This window comes from Chrysemys picta, chromosome 4 (assembly GCF_011386835.1).
Source record: "Chrysemys picta bellii isolate R12L10 chromosome 4, ASM1138683v2, whole genome shotgun sequence".
Lineage (NCBI taxonomy): Eukaryota > Metazoa > Chordata > Testudines > Emydidae > Chrysemys > Chrysemys picta.
Genome location: NC_088794.1, coordinates 131,617,546 through 131,635,789, shown reverse-complemented (window position 1 = coordinate 131,635,789; position 18,244 = coordinate 131,617,546). Strand labels below are relative to the sequence as shown.

General features: G+C 43.0%; 1 protein-coding gene across 35 annotated transcripts in view; it reads right to left on the bottom strand.

Moving 5' to 3' along the window:
* The window catches only part of EVL (Enah/Vasp-like), a 218,628-nt gene that overhangs the window by 87,144 nt on the left and 113,240 nt on the right, over window positions 1–18,244 (bottom strand). For 32 of the 35 annotated variants that reach the window (XM_065595665.1, XM_065595666.1, XM_065595667.1 and 29 more), the window contains one exon: window positions 2,526–2,703. The exons of the other annotated variants lie outside the window; for them this stretch is intronic. In XM_065595665.1, the coding sequence (XP_065451737.1) occupies window positions 2,526–2,703 (178 nt within the window). The remainder of the gene's footprint in view (window positions 1–2,525; window positions 2,704–18,244) is intronic. 35 annotated transcript variants of the gene reach the window in all.

Genomic DNA, 18,244 nt, shown 5'->3' with positions numbered 1-18,244 from the left:
TGTGCACACACTGCACTCCTGACTCTTACAGTCAGAAACTCCTGCATGTGCACTTGAACAACATTAAAGCCTATGTTTGCATAACTGTTAGGATTTTGTACTGAAAAATCTATTTCTCCTAATGGCTTTCCCATATGCAAAAATCTAACATTTGTGCAACATGCAGGTGATAGAGTTTTTAAAAGTGTGTATGCAGGATTTGTGCCTATAAATACACATGCTCATAATTCTGTGTGTCCACAAGTAGAATTTGTGAAGGCCAGCTAAGAATTTGATCCGACAGAGTTTTCAAGGTTTCAAAGTTTGATAATGAATACATTTAACAATTTCCTTCCTAAAATATGCACTGCTATTAGAGACACTAATCCTCAGTGAGGACAACTAGCTTAGAACACAATCTTGGAGTTTTTAGTCTGAACTATTTTAAGATATATTAAAGTTAAGTAGCCAAAAACAAAAACCTCTCATTTTTTAAAGTTCCCTATCTCCAAGGCACCTTCTTTGAACAATGTCATACTTCGCAAAAACACTGCTCTTTGGCTAGACAACAAGCATAAGACTCTTCAGATGAAAAGTTGAAGAAGTTTTGGAGGGAAACCAGGTTCATCATGGAAAGTCAGCTAAATCCAACGACTTCATCATTACAGTCTTCAATTGCCAAAACACAATCTAATTGGTGGGGATCTTATCATGTGACCTAAAATAATGTTTCAGGCTTTGCCTTTCTTTGAACTGAAGGACCTCACGTGTGTGCAACGTAAGACCTGGTATTGGAGACATTCAGAGTCAAATTGTGCTGGGTCCTGCAAAGGTGGGCTTGGGTGAGGGGGAAGAAGTGCTGAATCAGCCAGAATTCCTCCTGGAGTCTCCTATGGAAGCAGAGCCTCCTCCCCTCTCCCCACCCCCTGGGCTGAAAAAGGCAGAACGTATGCCTCGATCCTTCCGAGACATAGTATGTGTGGCATTTGGGGCAAATTTTCCTGCTCTCTGTTGATTTTTTTAAAGTTATCAATCTATCTGAAAGATAAAAATTGTGGGGGGAAATATCAGCCGCATGGCATATAAAGTAAAAAGACATACTTCCAGATGTTCCAGGGGTCACTAGGAGATGAGTGTGACATTGCTCTGAGCTTAAATGGCATTTTAGTGTGTTTTGTGTGAGTCAGAAATTATTAAAATGTTTGAGTTATTACTTCATTTATTTAAGATGGCTGCCACTATTGCCAAGGAGGCACTGCACTTGGGTGAGATGGTAACATGATGTAATCTCAGGCTAGGTCTACACTCCCCGCCTGAATTGGCGGGTAGAAATCGATCTCTCGGGGATCGAATTATCGCATCTTGTCGGGACGCGACAATCGATCCCCGAATCGACGCTCTTACTCCACCAGCGGAGGTGGGAGTAAGCGCCGTCGACGCGGAGCCGCGGAGGTCGATTTTGCCGCCGTCCTCACAGCAGGGTAAGTCGGCTCCGATAGGTCGAATTCAGCTACGCTATTCGAGTAGCTGAATTTGCGTATCTTAAATCGACCCCCCACTGTAGTGAAGACCTGCCCTAACACAGATGCCTCAGTGGAGGGTAACTGGAGCTGAAGCACTTCCAGAGGGAAAATGGAGGCCTGAAGCATTTTTTGGCAGGAAAATAAAATAAATGGTATAACAAAGCATTTACAGTTACATTCTACACTCAGTTAACCCACATGCTTCAGTGTGGTAACAGACACATAACTGAGTGCAGAATTTAACTCAGATACTATAGATCAAAGGCTTTAAGCTTACAGAAGAAACTTAAAACCTCTTGGGTTATGAAAGTGACCTCCACTGGGCAATATGGCCCCTAGTTGGTGTCTTTGGCAAGACACCACCAGTCACCTTTTCAACTCATGAAGCAATTACTTTCCACTATAAGCCTGAACTGCAGTCAATATACTACTTGTGACAGCATAAGCCAAAGCCAAGGTTTAAATCTTTGGCCCTTACTGTGTCCTACAACCAGAAGCCACACACTGTACATATATGTACCCTCTATGCAAGGCAGGTAGGCCAATGTAGCCAATGTTTGTAACTGACAAATAAGACACCCGAAGAAATACAAGCTCCAAGTTCTACATGTAAAGTTTTATGAGATGTGGCAGCTTTGCTCTAGCTTTTGTTTGTTAGATTCAGATTCTACCACTCTTACTCATATTGAGTTGTACATTACTCCACCAGTGGAATCATATAAATAAATGGAGCTACCTGCCCAGTCAGCTACTATGCAGTGTAAGGATGGCAAAATTTGGCCACTAATCTCTTGGCGTGGACTAGACTGAGTGAAAAATGGAAAAAAAGAAGGAAAAGCAAAGAATATAAATACATACAGTGCCTGCCACAGCAACTGTTGGTGCAATTAAAGACCCTCTACAAGGAAACTAAATTACACCTTTCTGCTTATTTGTTTTGGCATGGCACAGATACCAGGCGTACCTGCACCACAGGCTAGCAGAGCGATTAATAAAAGAGCAGAGCAAAGTGATTGCTCATACCTCCATCCTGTGAATTCATGATATTCAGCGCAAACAACATTGCATTGGAGAACGTGGTAGCCTCTTCCTTGCTTGCGAAGTTCAAGCCATAGACTTGTCGTGCATCGCGCCACTGATGAAAGGTAGGTGTTGCTTGATTGTACTTCAGTCCTTTCACAATTGAATAATTAATCACTACCTGCAATTTGAAATATAGATGAAGGTTACAAATATTCTACTCTCTCAGAGGAAAGAAAAGGCATGGATCAGTTCAGGTCTGTAATGGCAAAAAATATATATACACACCTTCCAGAACAAGGTAGGCAAGTGTGAGTTTTGACATTTACAGACACATACCTGCTGAGGAGATTTAGAATTGTTCAATGCAGTGTCGGGGCACATGGGCTCGACCTGATAAATCTGTTACCTGCTCATGCCTCCCTCAAAAGCTCCACCATACAGCTGTGCACATGTTGCAGACAGGTGTTTGACTTGGTGCCAGCAGCTGCTGGCACCCATTGGGGAGCAATCATCCACAGTTGTTAGAGAAGGGGAGCAACTGATTCATTGGCACCAATCCTCCCCCACAACAGGTTACATGTTTAAGCAGATGCCAGAGGCCTGACTTGTTCCTTCTGCATACTCCAAGTTACTACCAGTTTCTCAAGTGGGAGAATTGTTTTGTCTAGAATTAGATAGGCACAGATTATACCGGAGGACTCAGAGTGTCCACTTCCACCTGATGTCTTGCTGCAAGTTCTGTAACTGCCATTCATGGCTACAGAAATAAAAAGGCATTTTAATAGCATGGGGAGAGATATGCTTACAATGTTTTTTAATCTTTTTGTTGATTTTCATCTTTCTTCTCCAAAAGATGGAGCTGCCAAGTGCTGTGCTCAGAGACAAATTAAACGATTGGTCACAGTCTAATTAGTAAAGGTTCGTAGTCATAGTATGATGGTCGGCATCTTGGCTGATGCATCGGGGATTCAACTGGGAACCTCCAAAGCTAAAAGCATGAGCTGCTATAGCTTGAGCTAAATAGTGAAGGATTCCTAATTGATGCCGTAATAGCCTCAGGTGCTTTGTGGACTGGGCACAGATGGGGACCTATAATGCACACTCGCGAACAGGCTACACTGTCACTTTATGACAGGTAACATATAAGGGCCAAAACAAAAATCCCCATCCTGAAGGGCTCACAGTCCAAAGTTACACACAGAGACAGTGCCATTAAAATATCAGTGTGGCCGGCGGAGGTTGTCTCTTTACCAAACAGGTGGAGCTGGGGGAGAGATAAGGCTGAAACTTGGTCCTGGATAAGAACAATTCCAAATGTTCAAGTATTGCAAATCTAGGTCATAGCTGGCCCCTACAGCTGGGGTTATTTTGAGCCTCGCTTTACAATAGGCCCAAGCAATCTCCAGGCTATAATTCTGATTGAAAGCACACTGAAGTCAATGGGAGTCTTTCTTCAGTGGGGTTTGGATTAGGTCATATGTGAATCAGTTCCCTCACTGAGTGATAAGAAGTGACTCACAGAAGTAGAAGGAGGGGGCTTGCAGCACACTGTCTGGGAGACTATTTTAAGTGCAAGGGGCAGCATACGTGAAAGTGTTTAGACAGGAATGAGAAAAGAAGACCAAGGAAGCAGAAAGCAGAGAAGTTTTGGCAGCCCACTCACCATGAAGGGCTACTGGAAAAATAATACTGAGGTGTCAGATAATTAAATAGCCCCCTGCGTGGCTTGTGTAGCAAGGACGAATACAGAAGGAAACTTTGGGGTAAACCTTTAAGAAGCCTCCCTTCTTACAAGTGTAAGTCAGGGTTCCTGCAATGCTAGCTGCCTGACTTCCACTCATGCTCTGCTCCTGAAGATTTGTGCCAGTGTTGCAATTACACAAAAACAACAAGGAGTCCGGTGGTACCTTAAAAACTAAAAAAAAGAACAGGAGTACTTGTGGCACCTTAGAGACTAATAAATTTGTTAGACTCTAAGGTGCCACAAGTACTCCTGTTCTTCTTTTTGCGGATACAGACTAACACGGCTGCTACTCTGAAACCTTAAAAACTAACAGATTTATTTGGGCATAAGCTTTTATGGGTAAAAAAAATCTCACTTCTTCAGATGCATGGAGTGAAAATTACAGATACAGGCATTATATAATGACACATTATCTGCTAGTCTTTAAGGTGCCACTGACTCGTTTTTATGGATACAGACTAACATGGCTACCCCCTGATACTTGTTGCAATTACAGGCATGAATTCTGTAGGTGAAAACTTTGCCCACAAAAGGGAAGCTACCCTTTGAAAACATGGCTCTATTAACCTGAAATATTTAACTTATTAGTGGTTGGCAGGTGAGCTGTGTACAGGGGGAGATATCTCATTCTGTTGCCTGAGTAAGGGGCAGGATAGGGGCCTGACTGTCCTAGCTGCAGGTCACAGAAATGCATTCACCTCAGACCTCCAGAGATTTTAAATCTCTTAACTCCATCTCCAGCCTTATCTACTTTAGTAGTTAACAATATACAATATATCCAACAAATGGGCAAGCCTACTGATTTGTCTCTTCTGTGTTTACAACTATAATGTCAACTATAAGCAGAAAGGTCTGTTCTAAATCCTTCTTCTGAATCTTCTTCTTCTGCAGTGAAAATTCACTCCAGGCTTAACTATAGCACAAACAATGTGAGCCAGACATCCCGCACATCTCAGAGTTTGAAAGAAGTACAGATGCTTGGAGTTCAGGAGACGCAAACCCAAATAATATTAACAGCAGGATTAATTAGTTAATGATTTACAGTTCTTTGGAGATAGAAAGTGCTATGTTCATATTAGGTATTCTTCTTTATCCTCCTGCATTCTCAGGTACATAGGGCGTTCACCAGTTTCTGCCATTTATATCAGCCTTCTGCTGGTCTGTTCAGGCTTCTGAGTGTCATGTTGATGGATTTGGCTTCGTTCTCTGTTCTGCACAATGTTTCTCTATGTTGCCCTGTTTTCTCTTCCCGGGTGGTGTCCATGTTCTCATCTGACATGGAAGTTGATGGCATCTTTAAAGGGTATCCTCAATGTAACCATTGTTGTCTTCTTACCAGGTTTGATGCTTTAGGTTGGTTTGCTCTACTCAGAATTTCTAATGTTCAAGAAACTCTTTTTAATGGACTCTGAAGATATTCCACAGGCATTTACTTTGGAATGAGTTGATCTTATGAATTTCTGTTGTAGATTTACATAATGCGGCTCCATAAAGGAGGACAGATGTGAAGCTGGTGTTAAAGAATCGTATTTTTGTATCCATGCCAATCGTGCTACCTTTCCATAATTCCAAGTTTAAGAAAGTTGTTTGCTGCTTTTGCTATTCATCGCTTGACACATAGCATGGTGACACCATTGTTGCACATCTCACTCCCTACATAGGTAAAATGACTGACTTCTTGTGCTTCTCCATCTACTCTGATGGTTGCTTTTGGGACATTGATAGCCATATACTTGGCTTCCCCTTGTTAATAAAATTGTTTTGTTATGTTTGCCAAAAGCTAGATTTTTTTTCTTACATTAAGTGATGTGTAGTACTAAGCAGGACAAATGTCATCAGCAAAAATAAGATCATCCAATACACTTGTCCATAAAATTCCTCAGCTGCCTTCTGCCATTACACAGTCAATGACCAATGCAAAATAGTGGGGACATAATACACCTTTGCCTTACTGCAGTTGTCACTACAAACCATTGGCAGCTGATGTCACCACCTCTGACTGCACATTCTGCATTATTGTAGAGATCCATGATAATTCTAATTATTTTTGTTGGTATTCCATGATATGCCATAATTTTCCAAAGACTCTGTGTATACTGTCAAAAGCCTTCTGAAAAATCTGTACAATTTATCACAAGAGTGCATTCCACTTCACACTCTGTTCTATAATATATTTGGGAACAACAATATGGTTTTCATATGATCTCAGTGGTCTCAAACCTGCTTGTTCCTCTCTAAATTGGAGATCTGTTTCTTTATATGTTCTAGGATGACGCACTAAAAGCAATGTGATTCCTCTCCAATTACTGGAATAGGTAAGGTCACCCTTCTTTAGCAATTTTACTATGGCCTCTCTTTCTTTGGGTTAGGGCCTTTTCTTCATTCCATATTCTATCTAAAAACACAAGGAAAGTCTGGAGGGCTGTTTCGTTGCTTGCTTGAGCCATTTCTCCAGCTATGTTAGCCTCTCCAGCTGATTTCTCATTTTTGAGTTTACGGATGTTAAGCTCTAATGCAAAGTCTTCATCATGTATTTCAGGAGTTTTGCTTGTTCTTGGTCTATTTAAAACAGCCTAAAAATGTTCTGTCCATCTTTTCCTTTGGTCTTCTTCTGCACTAAGAGTATTTCCATTTGCACAAGGCCTCCAGTGCTGCTAAAGTTTCCTGTTGGCTGTTTAACTGTATTATACAAGGTTATAAGGTCACCTCTTTGGCTAGTATCTTCAGCCTCTTGACATTTTCTGTCCATGTATGCCTTTTCCTCCCTTCTAGCACTCCTCCTTTTTACCTCTTTCTGTAGAGCTCTGTATTCTTCTTGCCACTTGCTTGTCTCTTCACACATCTTAGCATTCATGTGTTTTTTCTTTTTACTACTTCTCTTTTCCATTGTTGCCTAAGCAGCATTCTTCCCCAGCATTCTTCCCCTTTAGATTTTGTTATTATTAGGACTGTCTTTGTGCTTTCTAGACGACACACTCTCATGTTTTCCCACAGAGTATCACTGTCTTGGTTTTCTTTAGCTGATTCCATTAAAACACTTAATCTGTTCTTCAGTTCAAGCTGAAAAGCACTTTTTGTGTTTGGATCTTTCAACTGTGCCGCTGAAGGGCTTTCTTCTTTTTAACCTTCTTCATCCTTTTTAACTTGATCTTCAATTTAGCAACACAAAGGTTATGGGTACTACCTATGTCTATTTCCCTGTACACACGAGCTGCAAATCTTTCTCAAAATGCAGAAATGATCTGTCTGGTTCATTGTAAGTATTTGGTATTATTAGAATATTATTATTAACTGTGTAACTAATTAGATTATTAATTATACTTATGTTTAATTAGTTTCTGAATTTTTTTCTCTCCATTTTGAGTCAAAAATGGTTTTGAGTTTAAAAAAAAAATCAATGTAACAGATGGATGACTCATCGCTCTAAGAACTTTGACATTTCAGTGGATGAAAAAATTTACATTGGCTGAAGAATATTAGACAAGTAGCGAATGTATAAGCACAGTACCTGCTTTCCACACATTTCCATTACCATTTTTAGGATGGCACAAGCCTGCCAAAATAAATATTTAACAGACATCTGATAATCATATATAGAATTTACATAAAATAAAATGTAAATGTATTTTAATCCAAAGACAGGTATTAGTGGGTAACTAATGATACAATCACTGCTTCCTTAACACTGTTTCCACCATACCCAGATACTGGAAATTAGCCTAAAATGAGAATTTCCTTGTTAACTCTAGACCAGGGGTCTCAAACACGCGGCCCACAGGGTTGTTTTCTGCGGCCCGCGAGCTCCTTGCGGCCTTCCCCAGCGTTTACCTAGAGCAGCTCCAGCCCGCCGTGCACTGGGGGAAGGGCAAGCTCCCTGCCTGTCCTGCCCCCTGCCGCTCCGGGAAGCGGCCGGAACCTGGTGAAGGGGGGACACAGGGCTCTGTGTATTGCTCTTGCTTCAGGCAGCATCCTCAGCAGCTCCCATTGGCCGCAGTTCCCCGTTCCCAGCCAATGGGAGCTGCTGGGGGTGGTGCCTGAACAACAACAACACACAGACCCCTGTGCCCCTCCTCCCCCTGGTTCCAGCCACTTCCCGGAGCGGTGCGGGGACAGAGAGGCAGGCAGGGAGCCTGCCCTGCCCCCGGTGTGCGTCGGGCCAGAGCCCTGCCCCCTGAGCCCTTCCTGTAGCCCAACCCCCTGCTGTACCCCACACCCCTCCTGCACCCCAACCCACTGCCCTGAGCCCCCTGCTGCACCCCTCCTGCACCCCATACCCCTCCTGCACCCCACACCTCAACTCCCTGCCCTGAGCCCCCACACCTCCCCTGCCCTCCTTGGGGGCAGGAAGGGGGCAGAGTTGGGGTGGGGATTTCAGGGAAGGGGATGGAATGGGGGCAGGGCCTCATGGAAGCGGTGGAGTGGGGGCAGGGCCAAGGGTGGCAAGGGGAGGTGTCAGTAATGCGGCCCTCGGCCAATGTACTAGTCCTCATGTGGCCCTCGTGGTCATTTGAGTTTGAGACCCCTGCTCTAGACCACATCCTTTGTGTTCTATGGACTTGGGTGCTTAGTGAATGGTTCGAGAACCAATATCAGCTGAAGATCATGATTAAACTTACACTTTAATCGCCATGGGTACAATTCTGATCTCACATTACTTTGTCACCCCAGACTTCACTGGAGAAACTCCTGATTCACAGTTGTGTGAGATCAGAAACAGGACGCATAGCCATTTTGGGTGATGTTTCGGACAGATATCTATGGGTTGTTGTTGTGTTTTTTAAGATTTCATATTTCTCACTACAGATAATGATTTGGCCAGCTAGAGAACTACAGAAAGACCAGAATGAGCGCTGTTACATTAAGAGTACAAGTTAGTGTAACATCAGCACTGTCCCTTTACAATGTGGTGGATCTGGAGCGCTCATAGTAGATATTCTATAATTCTTATCACAGCAGCATTTTCAGACTGGCACAAAGGATTAATCACAGGGATTTTTATTTGAAAAACTTATCTGAATAGAAGCAAAATGGGCAATTATGCCTTGCCTTCTTCTTTTTCTTATTTTTTTTTTAATAAAGTATTTGGGGAAAAAAAGATTCTAAGTCATGTATGCCTTAGAAATATAATGTCATACCTAGATTATTAGCTCTCTGGAGCAGGGATTGTCTTTTTGTTCTGTGTTTGTACAACGCCTAGCACAATGGGGTTCTGGTCAATGACTAGGTTTGTTAAACACTATTGTAATACAAATAAAATAAATAAACAAAAAACCAATAATAATTAAAACAAACAACCCCCACCCTACCCAAATCCCCCTGCTGGTCATTTAGACTGCTCAAAGGATTGGATCTGGGATCCAGAATCTTGCACCTCTGTTCCCCATTCACAACCAGCTCATGTGTCTAGTGAATGAAGTCTGTTGCGGTCACAAAGCTGCTCAGTTGACTATGGGATATAAATTAGCAGTATCAGTCCAGTTCTGCAAGACCACAATTACTGCCACTAGATGGCAGACACAGCACGGGGGCGGGGGGGGGGGGCAATGCCTGAATCACACAGAGATGGAACTACTTGCTCATCCTACAGACGATCCCTCTGAGTTTAGGCAAGGGAATATAGGGAAGTTTCCATGGCTAATGCCCATGGTGAAATGGGTCTGCAGAGAGCGATAGGGGTCTTATGTCTGGGCTAACAAGCCAGTATATTCACATTTACCAATTTAAAAAAAATTAAGCTTTTCAACCATCTCTAACTTAAGCCAAGGAGGCAGAGTCAAGGCCTTTGAAGAAATGTTTGGGAAGACTGGAACGTGGCTCTCTCTACTCTGAACAGTCTGTCCCCTTCATCTGGAGAGAGTCTTTGGTTTTCAGGGACAGGACTGTACAAACCTGAAGAGCACTAAAGGGTGTGGAGCATTTGGTGACTAACATAATTAAAGATAAAAATTGCAAAAAGCCGCTCCAATAAATGATTTACCAATGTAGATACACTCTTCAGTTTGCATATCAGTGTATTTAATCCCATGTGGACCGAAGAATTCAGAATGCTGCCTTCACTTTGGGGGTTTAACCACTTCACGTGGAAGAGAGATGGAATTCAGACCCTCTCGCTCATATTAACTCTTGGAATACTGCCACTTTTCAGGCTGCCAGCAAAACCAATGTGTAGAACAGGGATGGGCAAACTTTTTGGCCTAAGGGCCACACTGACGTTGTGAAACTGTATGGAGGGCCGGAAAGGGAAAGCTGTGCCTCCCCGAACAGCCTGGCCCCTGCCCCCTATCGGCCCCCTCCCACTTCCCGCCCCCCTCAAAACTCCCGCCCCATCCAACCCCCACTGCTCCTTGTCCCCTGACCGACTTCTCCGGGGATCCCCGCCCCTAACCACCCCCCAGGATCCCACCCCCTATCCTACCCAACCCTCCCTGCCCCCTGACTGCCCCAACCCCTATTCACACCCCCACCCCTTGACTGCCTCCCGGGACCTCCTGCCCCATATCCAACCCCCTCCCCTCCCGCCCCCTTACCTTGCTGCTCAGAGCAGCAGGAGCTCACAGCCCCACCGCCCGGCTGGAGCCAGCCACACCGCCCGCTCTGCCCAGCAGGAGAGGCGGGCCAAAGCACTGGCGGCGCAGCGCGCTGAGGCTGCTGGGGAGAGGCCGGGGGCTAGCCTCCCTGGCCAGGAGCTCAGGGGCCGGGCAGGACGGTCCCACAGGCCAGATGTGGCCCGCAGGCCGTAGTTTGCCCACCTCTGGTGTAGAAGAATAAGTATACAACCTGTCCTCATGCTCCAAAGGGTGGCCTCCTTTAAAAGGAAAAGGAAAGGAAATGGCATGAGTTTAATTTTGCCTCCTTAGTCAGTAGTTTCATAATAAAGCAAATACGGGACTGCTTTGTTGCTTGATGAAAGAATGAAGGCAGCGTAGCATCCGCTGTAGATGGTACTTCGATCACAAGGCGAATTGTGAAATGGAAAGTTGGATGCTTCAAAGTAGCAAATAAAATAAATACATAAAAAATTTTCCACTGTTCGGAACATAGCTTTTATACAATTTCTAGGGGAAGTTTCCTCTAGAGCGACATATGTCAGAACCTAGGGATTTGCCGCACTGGACGAGACCAGTGGTCCACCTAGAGTACTATTTATCTCCAACAGTGGCCAGCAGCAGCTGTGCAACAGGAAAGTGCAAGAAACCTTGCAGAAAACAGCGATGGATTAATCTTCCCACCAGGAAGGGTTCTTCTTTCTAACTCCCAATAGTTAGAGTTTAACTTCTGGCCTAAAGCATGATGGTTTTGATCCCTCTGAAAACCCCTTTTCCCCTGTAGAAGGGTCACTCATTGGCCAGTGTGCCCCCATCATGGCTAGGCATGGTGTAGAAGCCTCTGGCACACCCTATCAATGGCCACTCTGGGTCTGAGGTAGTTTGCCCCTTCTCACAACTCAGCCCTCCCATCAAGTTGCTTATAGGGCCCCACCTTTTCCAGGATAATAAAGAGTCCAACAAACAGTCCTGGAAGCTTATGTCAGGTCTTCAGCCCCAACCTGAGCTCAGTAGTCTTTGCCCCTTTACAGGGGGCAAATCCAGGAGGGATTTATATCCCTTCTATGGGAATCCGGACACTCCCTCTCCTCTGTGTTCCAGTCCCAGAACTCTGTGCTACTAAGCTGATACATTCTGCTTCCTCAGACTCACTGCTGATTCCCTGGGCCACTTCCTGTCTTCAAGTCTGTGGCTGGTGCAGCGCCCTCCACAGACCCTGACAACAGACCCTCTCTGCCCGAGCTGCAGCCTTTTATTCCACCTGCTGCTGGTTATATAAATTAGCTGCAGGTGAGGAAGTAGCTGCTTTGTCCATTAACCCTATTGTAGCTGTTGCCGCACAGGATCCGTACACCCCATCACACATCCCTTTTAATATTTACTGTTGAAACACCAGATAATCATATCATCTACATAAATGTCCAATCCTATTTTGAATCCTGCTAAGCTCTTGTCCTCAGTGACATCTTGTGGCAATGAGTTCCACAGCTTAATTCTGAATTGTGTGAAAAAATATTTTGATATCCATATTATAATTTGCCATCTTTCAAATGCCACCATTGCTTTTCATGATGGCCAGGAATGTCTCACTGTTACCTTGTTCTCCCTTTGTTTGTTGTATCCATCTGTTGTCTTTTGTATTATGCTTAGATTGTAAGCTTCTTGGGGCAGGCCTGTCTTTTTGTTATGGATCTGTACAACACCTGGAACAGGGGGCCCTGTCTATGATTGGGATCTGGGCACTACCATGATAATAATTCAGGGACATTTCCTTTCAGCTTGATGTTTGTGGCTCTTGCAACGTTTCCCCAGATTAGCACCAACTGCACATACTCTAAAATTCAGAGGGTTATAGCCTAATAACCTCAGAATGGCTAATACCTCCACAGAGCATGCCAAATTTAGTTCTGCTGCAAGCAGGCCAGCCCCCCCAAACTTCAATAAAAGAGGTACCCCGCCTACACCAGGAATGAATTTGACCCAACATTTTCAAAAATGTGGCAAATTTATACCACAAGGAAGCTGTCAGGGTACAAGCTCCAATTCTGGCCTAACCTTGCAGTGGTCAATTCTGAAAAGTACCACCTTCTCCAAGGTCCCATTTTTATATTAATTTTCTAGCTCGGGACATTATGTAAATCCTCCAGACTAGTGTGATTCACTTTTGACTTGTCCTGTCTATTTCTTCAGCACAGCCCTGCCACATGCATCCCAATAACTAGATCCTCTTGAGGCCGTATGACTTGATATTAAATTCCTCACTTAAAAATCACTCCATCATCCCTCTGAATTAAACTAAAAGCAGCTGACTTCTGCAGACAAATATTCAAGACGAATGACTAACAAAATGGAAGTGGTTAAAGCGCTGGTGACCACAGCTTGAAAAATGCCTCAGCCTGTACTGCTGCTGCTTTTTTGGGCTTGATCATGTTGGTATGAGTCTACACGGATAGGTGCGTCTGTGCAGGGGAAACAGATGACTTCATTTGCACTATGTCGTTAATAAGTACTTAAACATTGCAGCCGAGGAAGAGAGAGACACAGTGAAGTGTGCGAATGAGACCTATCAAATGGTCTGATGACCACTTCCAGTTGTTAAATTTATATACGATCACACTCAACATCATCTTAAAAACCACATTAGTGGGAATGAACCTTTTTGGTGAGCTTTTCAGTGGGGACTAACACTGCTCTACAGCCAAAATGCTTCTGAAATGTAGTCAAACTTTACTAATTCTGGGTCACTGAGAACTAAAATGATGCTTCAAATTGTTGATTGGCTCTAGTTTTCAAGATATGCTATTGGGTCAGTTTATACGACCCTTGACCTGGGAATGGCGGAGGATAAGTGAGTTATAAAGGGAAGGGATCTCAATTTAAACCAGCAGGGCCGGCTCTAGGCACCAGCAAAACAAGCTGGTGCTTGGGGCGGCACATTTTTAGGGGCGGCATGGCCGGCGCCAGAATGCCACCCCTAAAAATGTGCCCCGGCCGCCCTAGCTCACCTCCGCTGCTGCTACCACCACGTGCCGCTACTCGCCCTCCCTCCCAGGCTCTCAAACCTGGGAGGGAGGGGGAGATCCCGAGCGGCTGTTTTGCGCGCCGCTGCTCCCCCTCCCTCCCAGGCTCTCAAACCTGGGAGGGAGGGGGAGACTCCGAGTGGCTGCAGCGCAGCGCGGCACCGCTTCTCCCCCTCCCTCCTAGGCTTGAGAGCCTGGGGGGAGGAGGCAGGGCTGGGGATTTGGGGAAGGGGCGGGGTTGAGGCGGGGCCGGGGTAATTAAATGGGGGGGGGGGGGGCGGCCAAAATTGTTTTTGCTTTGGGCAAAAATCCTAGAGCCGGCCCTGTAAACCAGAAATAATTAAAATACATTTTTGACTGGATCTATGAATAAATCTATGACTGGGTTTGGACAGAACTTGCTTTTTAGGCAAAACAATGAATGATGCAATCTGAAGCTGGTATTGCATCATACATGATATGAATTGCATCATATTATTTCTAGAAGTCATGGATGATGCAATCATAACAAAGCTTACATCACTCTGCTGAACAAATTGCCCTATATCAGCTCTAGAAATCATACAGTGTCGTGCTCTCTTATTTGTCAGTGTTTGATTTTGCAAAGGGACACATTTCTGTTTAGCCAAAGTGAGCAGAGATGCCTCGTGCTTGTGTGAACAGTGCAGATAACTTCTGCTATATTTGTGGTAAAGTGACTTTTGCATCACAAAAACGCAGTATAACCACTATGGTTAAGAATGCCTATCACCTTTATTTTGGCTGCAAAATTGGAGATCAGGACAAGAGGTGGGCCCCACACATATGCTGCAACACTTGTGCAACAAATCTTCGCCAGTGGTTGAACAGGAAAAGGAAATCTATGCCTTTTGCAGTGCCAATGATTTGGAGCGAGCCAACAGATCATACCAGCAATTGTTACTTCTGCATGGTGCCTCCAGTTGGGAAAGGTGTGTCAAAGAAGAAAAAGTGGACTGTGCATTATCCAAACATTCCATCAGCTATACGCCCAGTACCCCACGGAGAAGGACTGTCGGTTCCTGATGCACCAGAATCATTCTCACTTGAGTCAGACAAGGAAGAGGATGAAACTTCTGGTCCTGAACCATCAATGTCATAGGACCCACATTTTCTCCCATCCTCCTCCTCTGAACCACACCTCATAACACAAGGTGAACTGAATGACCTTGTCAGGGATTTGGAACTACCCAAGAGTAAGGCAGAGCTGTTGGGCTCCAGACTACAGCAGTGGAATCTCCTGGCAGGTGATGTTAGGGTTTCCATGTTCCGTGACCGTCAAAAGGATCTTGTCCCATTCTTCTTCATGGAAGGTGATCTTGTAGCCTGCAACAAGATCGATGGTGTGATGGCAGCCCTCAACATCGTTCACGATCCAGATGAGTGGAGACTGTTCATTGATTCATCGAAGACGAGTCTTAAAGCTGTTTTACTGCATAATGGCAATGTTTTGCCATCAATTCCAGTTGGTCATGCAGTCCATATGAAGGAAACCTATGACAACATGAAACAACTTTTGAGGTGCATAAACTATGACCAACATCAGTGGCAGCTTTGTGGTGATTTGAAGGTTGTTGCTCTCTTGCTTGGTCTGCAAACTGGATACACAAAGTACTGCTGTTTTCTCTGTGAATGGGATAGTCGTGCAAGAGATTCCCACTACATCAGGGAAGATTGGCCACTCCGACAGTCATTGGAGCCTGGGAGGAAGAGTGTTCAGCATTCACCGCTTGTTGAATCAAGGAAGATTTTGTTACCACTCTTACACATCAAACTGGGTCTGATGAAGAACTTTGTCAAGGCCATTGACAAAACACAAGCAGCTTTCAAGTACCTCTGTGGAAAATTTCCAAGGTTAAGTGAAGCTAAGATAAAGGAAGGTGTCTTTGTTGGTCCTCAGATTCGTGAACTTCTTCGAGATGATGCATTTGACCATGCACTGCGTGGCAAGGAAAAGACGGCCTGGAAAGCCTTCCAGTTAGTGGCAATAAATTTTCTCGGAAACAACAAGGCAGACAACTACAGGCTGTTGGTGGAAAACCTCCTCAAGGTATACAAAAGCCTTGGTTGCAACATGTCAATAAAGATACATTTTTTGCACTCTCATCTAGATTTTTTTCCACCAAACTGCAGAGCAGTGAGCGACGAGCATGGCGAGTGCTTTCACCAGGATATTGTAACAATGGAGAAATGCTATCAGAGCAAATGGAGCCCATCAATGCTTGCAGACTATTGCTGGACAGTGACAAGAGATGCTCCATTTAATGAATACAAGAGACAAGCCAAGAAGCGCCGAGTAGACACTGAAGAGGACTAAACTATGTACATAATAGTTTTTTGCCTTTTGTTTCATAATACATTTTATTTATATAACCCTTTTGCTGATTTTTAAAGTGTTACATAAACAGGACAGGTGAAATATTATCATGTAAAGCAACCATAAACACATGAAAAGACCTAGGTTTACAATTTATGATTAAAACTCTACTATCTACACAATATACATTGACATAAAATGTAAAAACTTAAATATCTTAGAAACAGTAGCCAATCAGTTGTTTTAATTGTCATATTTGAATTCAGCACATCAAAATACATAATAAATAGCACATCTTATCTCTGAAGCAGACGACTTCTCAAAAATTGTAGACCAGTGTAATTAGAGAAAAGGACAAACAGAGATAGAAAGGTAAGGAAAATAAGAACTAAGTTATAAATATCATTAAACAAAAACCAGAAAAAGGGCCACAAGAAAAAGCAGCTAGAGAACGACAAGAAAGGGAAAACCTACATGCAGCAGGAGATGCAGCAGGAGACCGAGAATGCAAATTAAAACGAAAGATTCAGAGAGATCTAGAGTATGGAGAAAATTAAACAGAAGACATTAAAAGCAGACAAAGGTCATGTCATGTAGATTATACTAATCTCTCTCTATCTCATCCTGCCAATCAGTATGCAATACAAGTTTAAATTAACCCTGTGCGGCAGTAGTGTGCTAGGGATTTTGGGCCAGATCCTCAGTTGGTATAAATTGGTATAGCTCCGGTGATTTTATTTTATGCCAATTTATACTAGTTGAGGATCTGGCCATTTTCAGAAAACATGCTTTGCTAGCTAAATAGTTAATTTTAACAAACCCTCACTTTTCAATGGGACTTTAATGAAGTCATGAATTGGTTTGAACAGAGAACAATTTGCACTGGATGTCATTTGTTGTTGTTGTTAAATGCAACTATTTAGCAAATCTTGGTTGTAGTAATAAACCACTACAGAAGATGTGATATTAGAGCTGGGACTGAAGTGAAGTAGTTTAAATTCTGAACCTGAAAAACTTTGAAATGATCTTTTAAGTACTAGTCTTATCTATAAATTTATGCTATGTCCAATGGATTTTGTGATTATAATACATTTTTGTAATCATCTTTACATTAGTATTTTATCTAATACCTTTTTTTTTTCCTGAAGAGATTTTAACCTAGTTTCAGGTAGCTTCACAATTATTTATCATCAAATGCCTGAACACCTCCACTCAGTAGAGACATATGGATTCTATCTTACATATGTTTCCTCCTGAATTCAGATGTTTTCAGTGATGACCTGTGCCTACTTATTTACTTCATGCAAACAATGACATTTGCAATCCAATCCAGTGGCTAAAGCTAATGAACTGACACATTTAAAACACCACTGCCAAGACTTATAATTTAAGTCTCAAATTTGTCCCTACATTTAAATTGTATTAATAATCTGATTAATAAAGCCCTCTGGGTTACAAATAAGTAGTTAAAAAAAAAAGCCATCACCCAATTGCTGAAAAATTTGTATACCAAAAACAACAGCTGTTATTTATGTTGGGCCCATGTGAAACAAAGATTTGTGCTTCCTTTACTGGGCTAGGTACTAGAAGTTCATTAACGTGCACTATTTCACAACCATCCTGACATCCGTCAATGATACCAAAGCATAAACAAAGATATCTGATCTTGTTACTAATTAAACACAACAACTTTACATATTTCAGCTCTATTCAAAATACAAGAAAAAGATTCAAGTTTTATGTATATTTATAACATCTTTGCTGACCAGAAAAGGATACAAATAGAGATGAACAACTATTTTAAACAGTTTCAAAAGTACACTGTAAAAAGTTGAAAACCAACATACTACATTTTCCAAAAAATATTTGGGTTTCCCTTTGAAAAACATGAAGGCAGTGGGTGCATCAGATTGTCTAAGTTTAAATACTAATTAGAACACATGTAGCACTTTCCATCCACAGATCGCTTTTCAAAGCAGAGTAGTAATATCATTACATTTTACAAAAGGCAGAAACCGAGACAGAGAAGTTAAGTGACATGCCCTAGAAGATCACACGAGTGAATGACAGGGCTA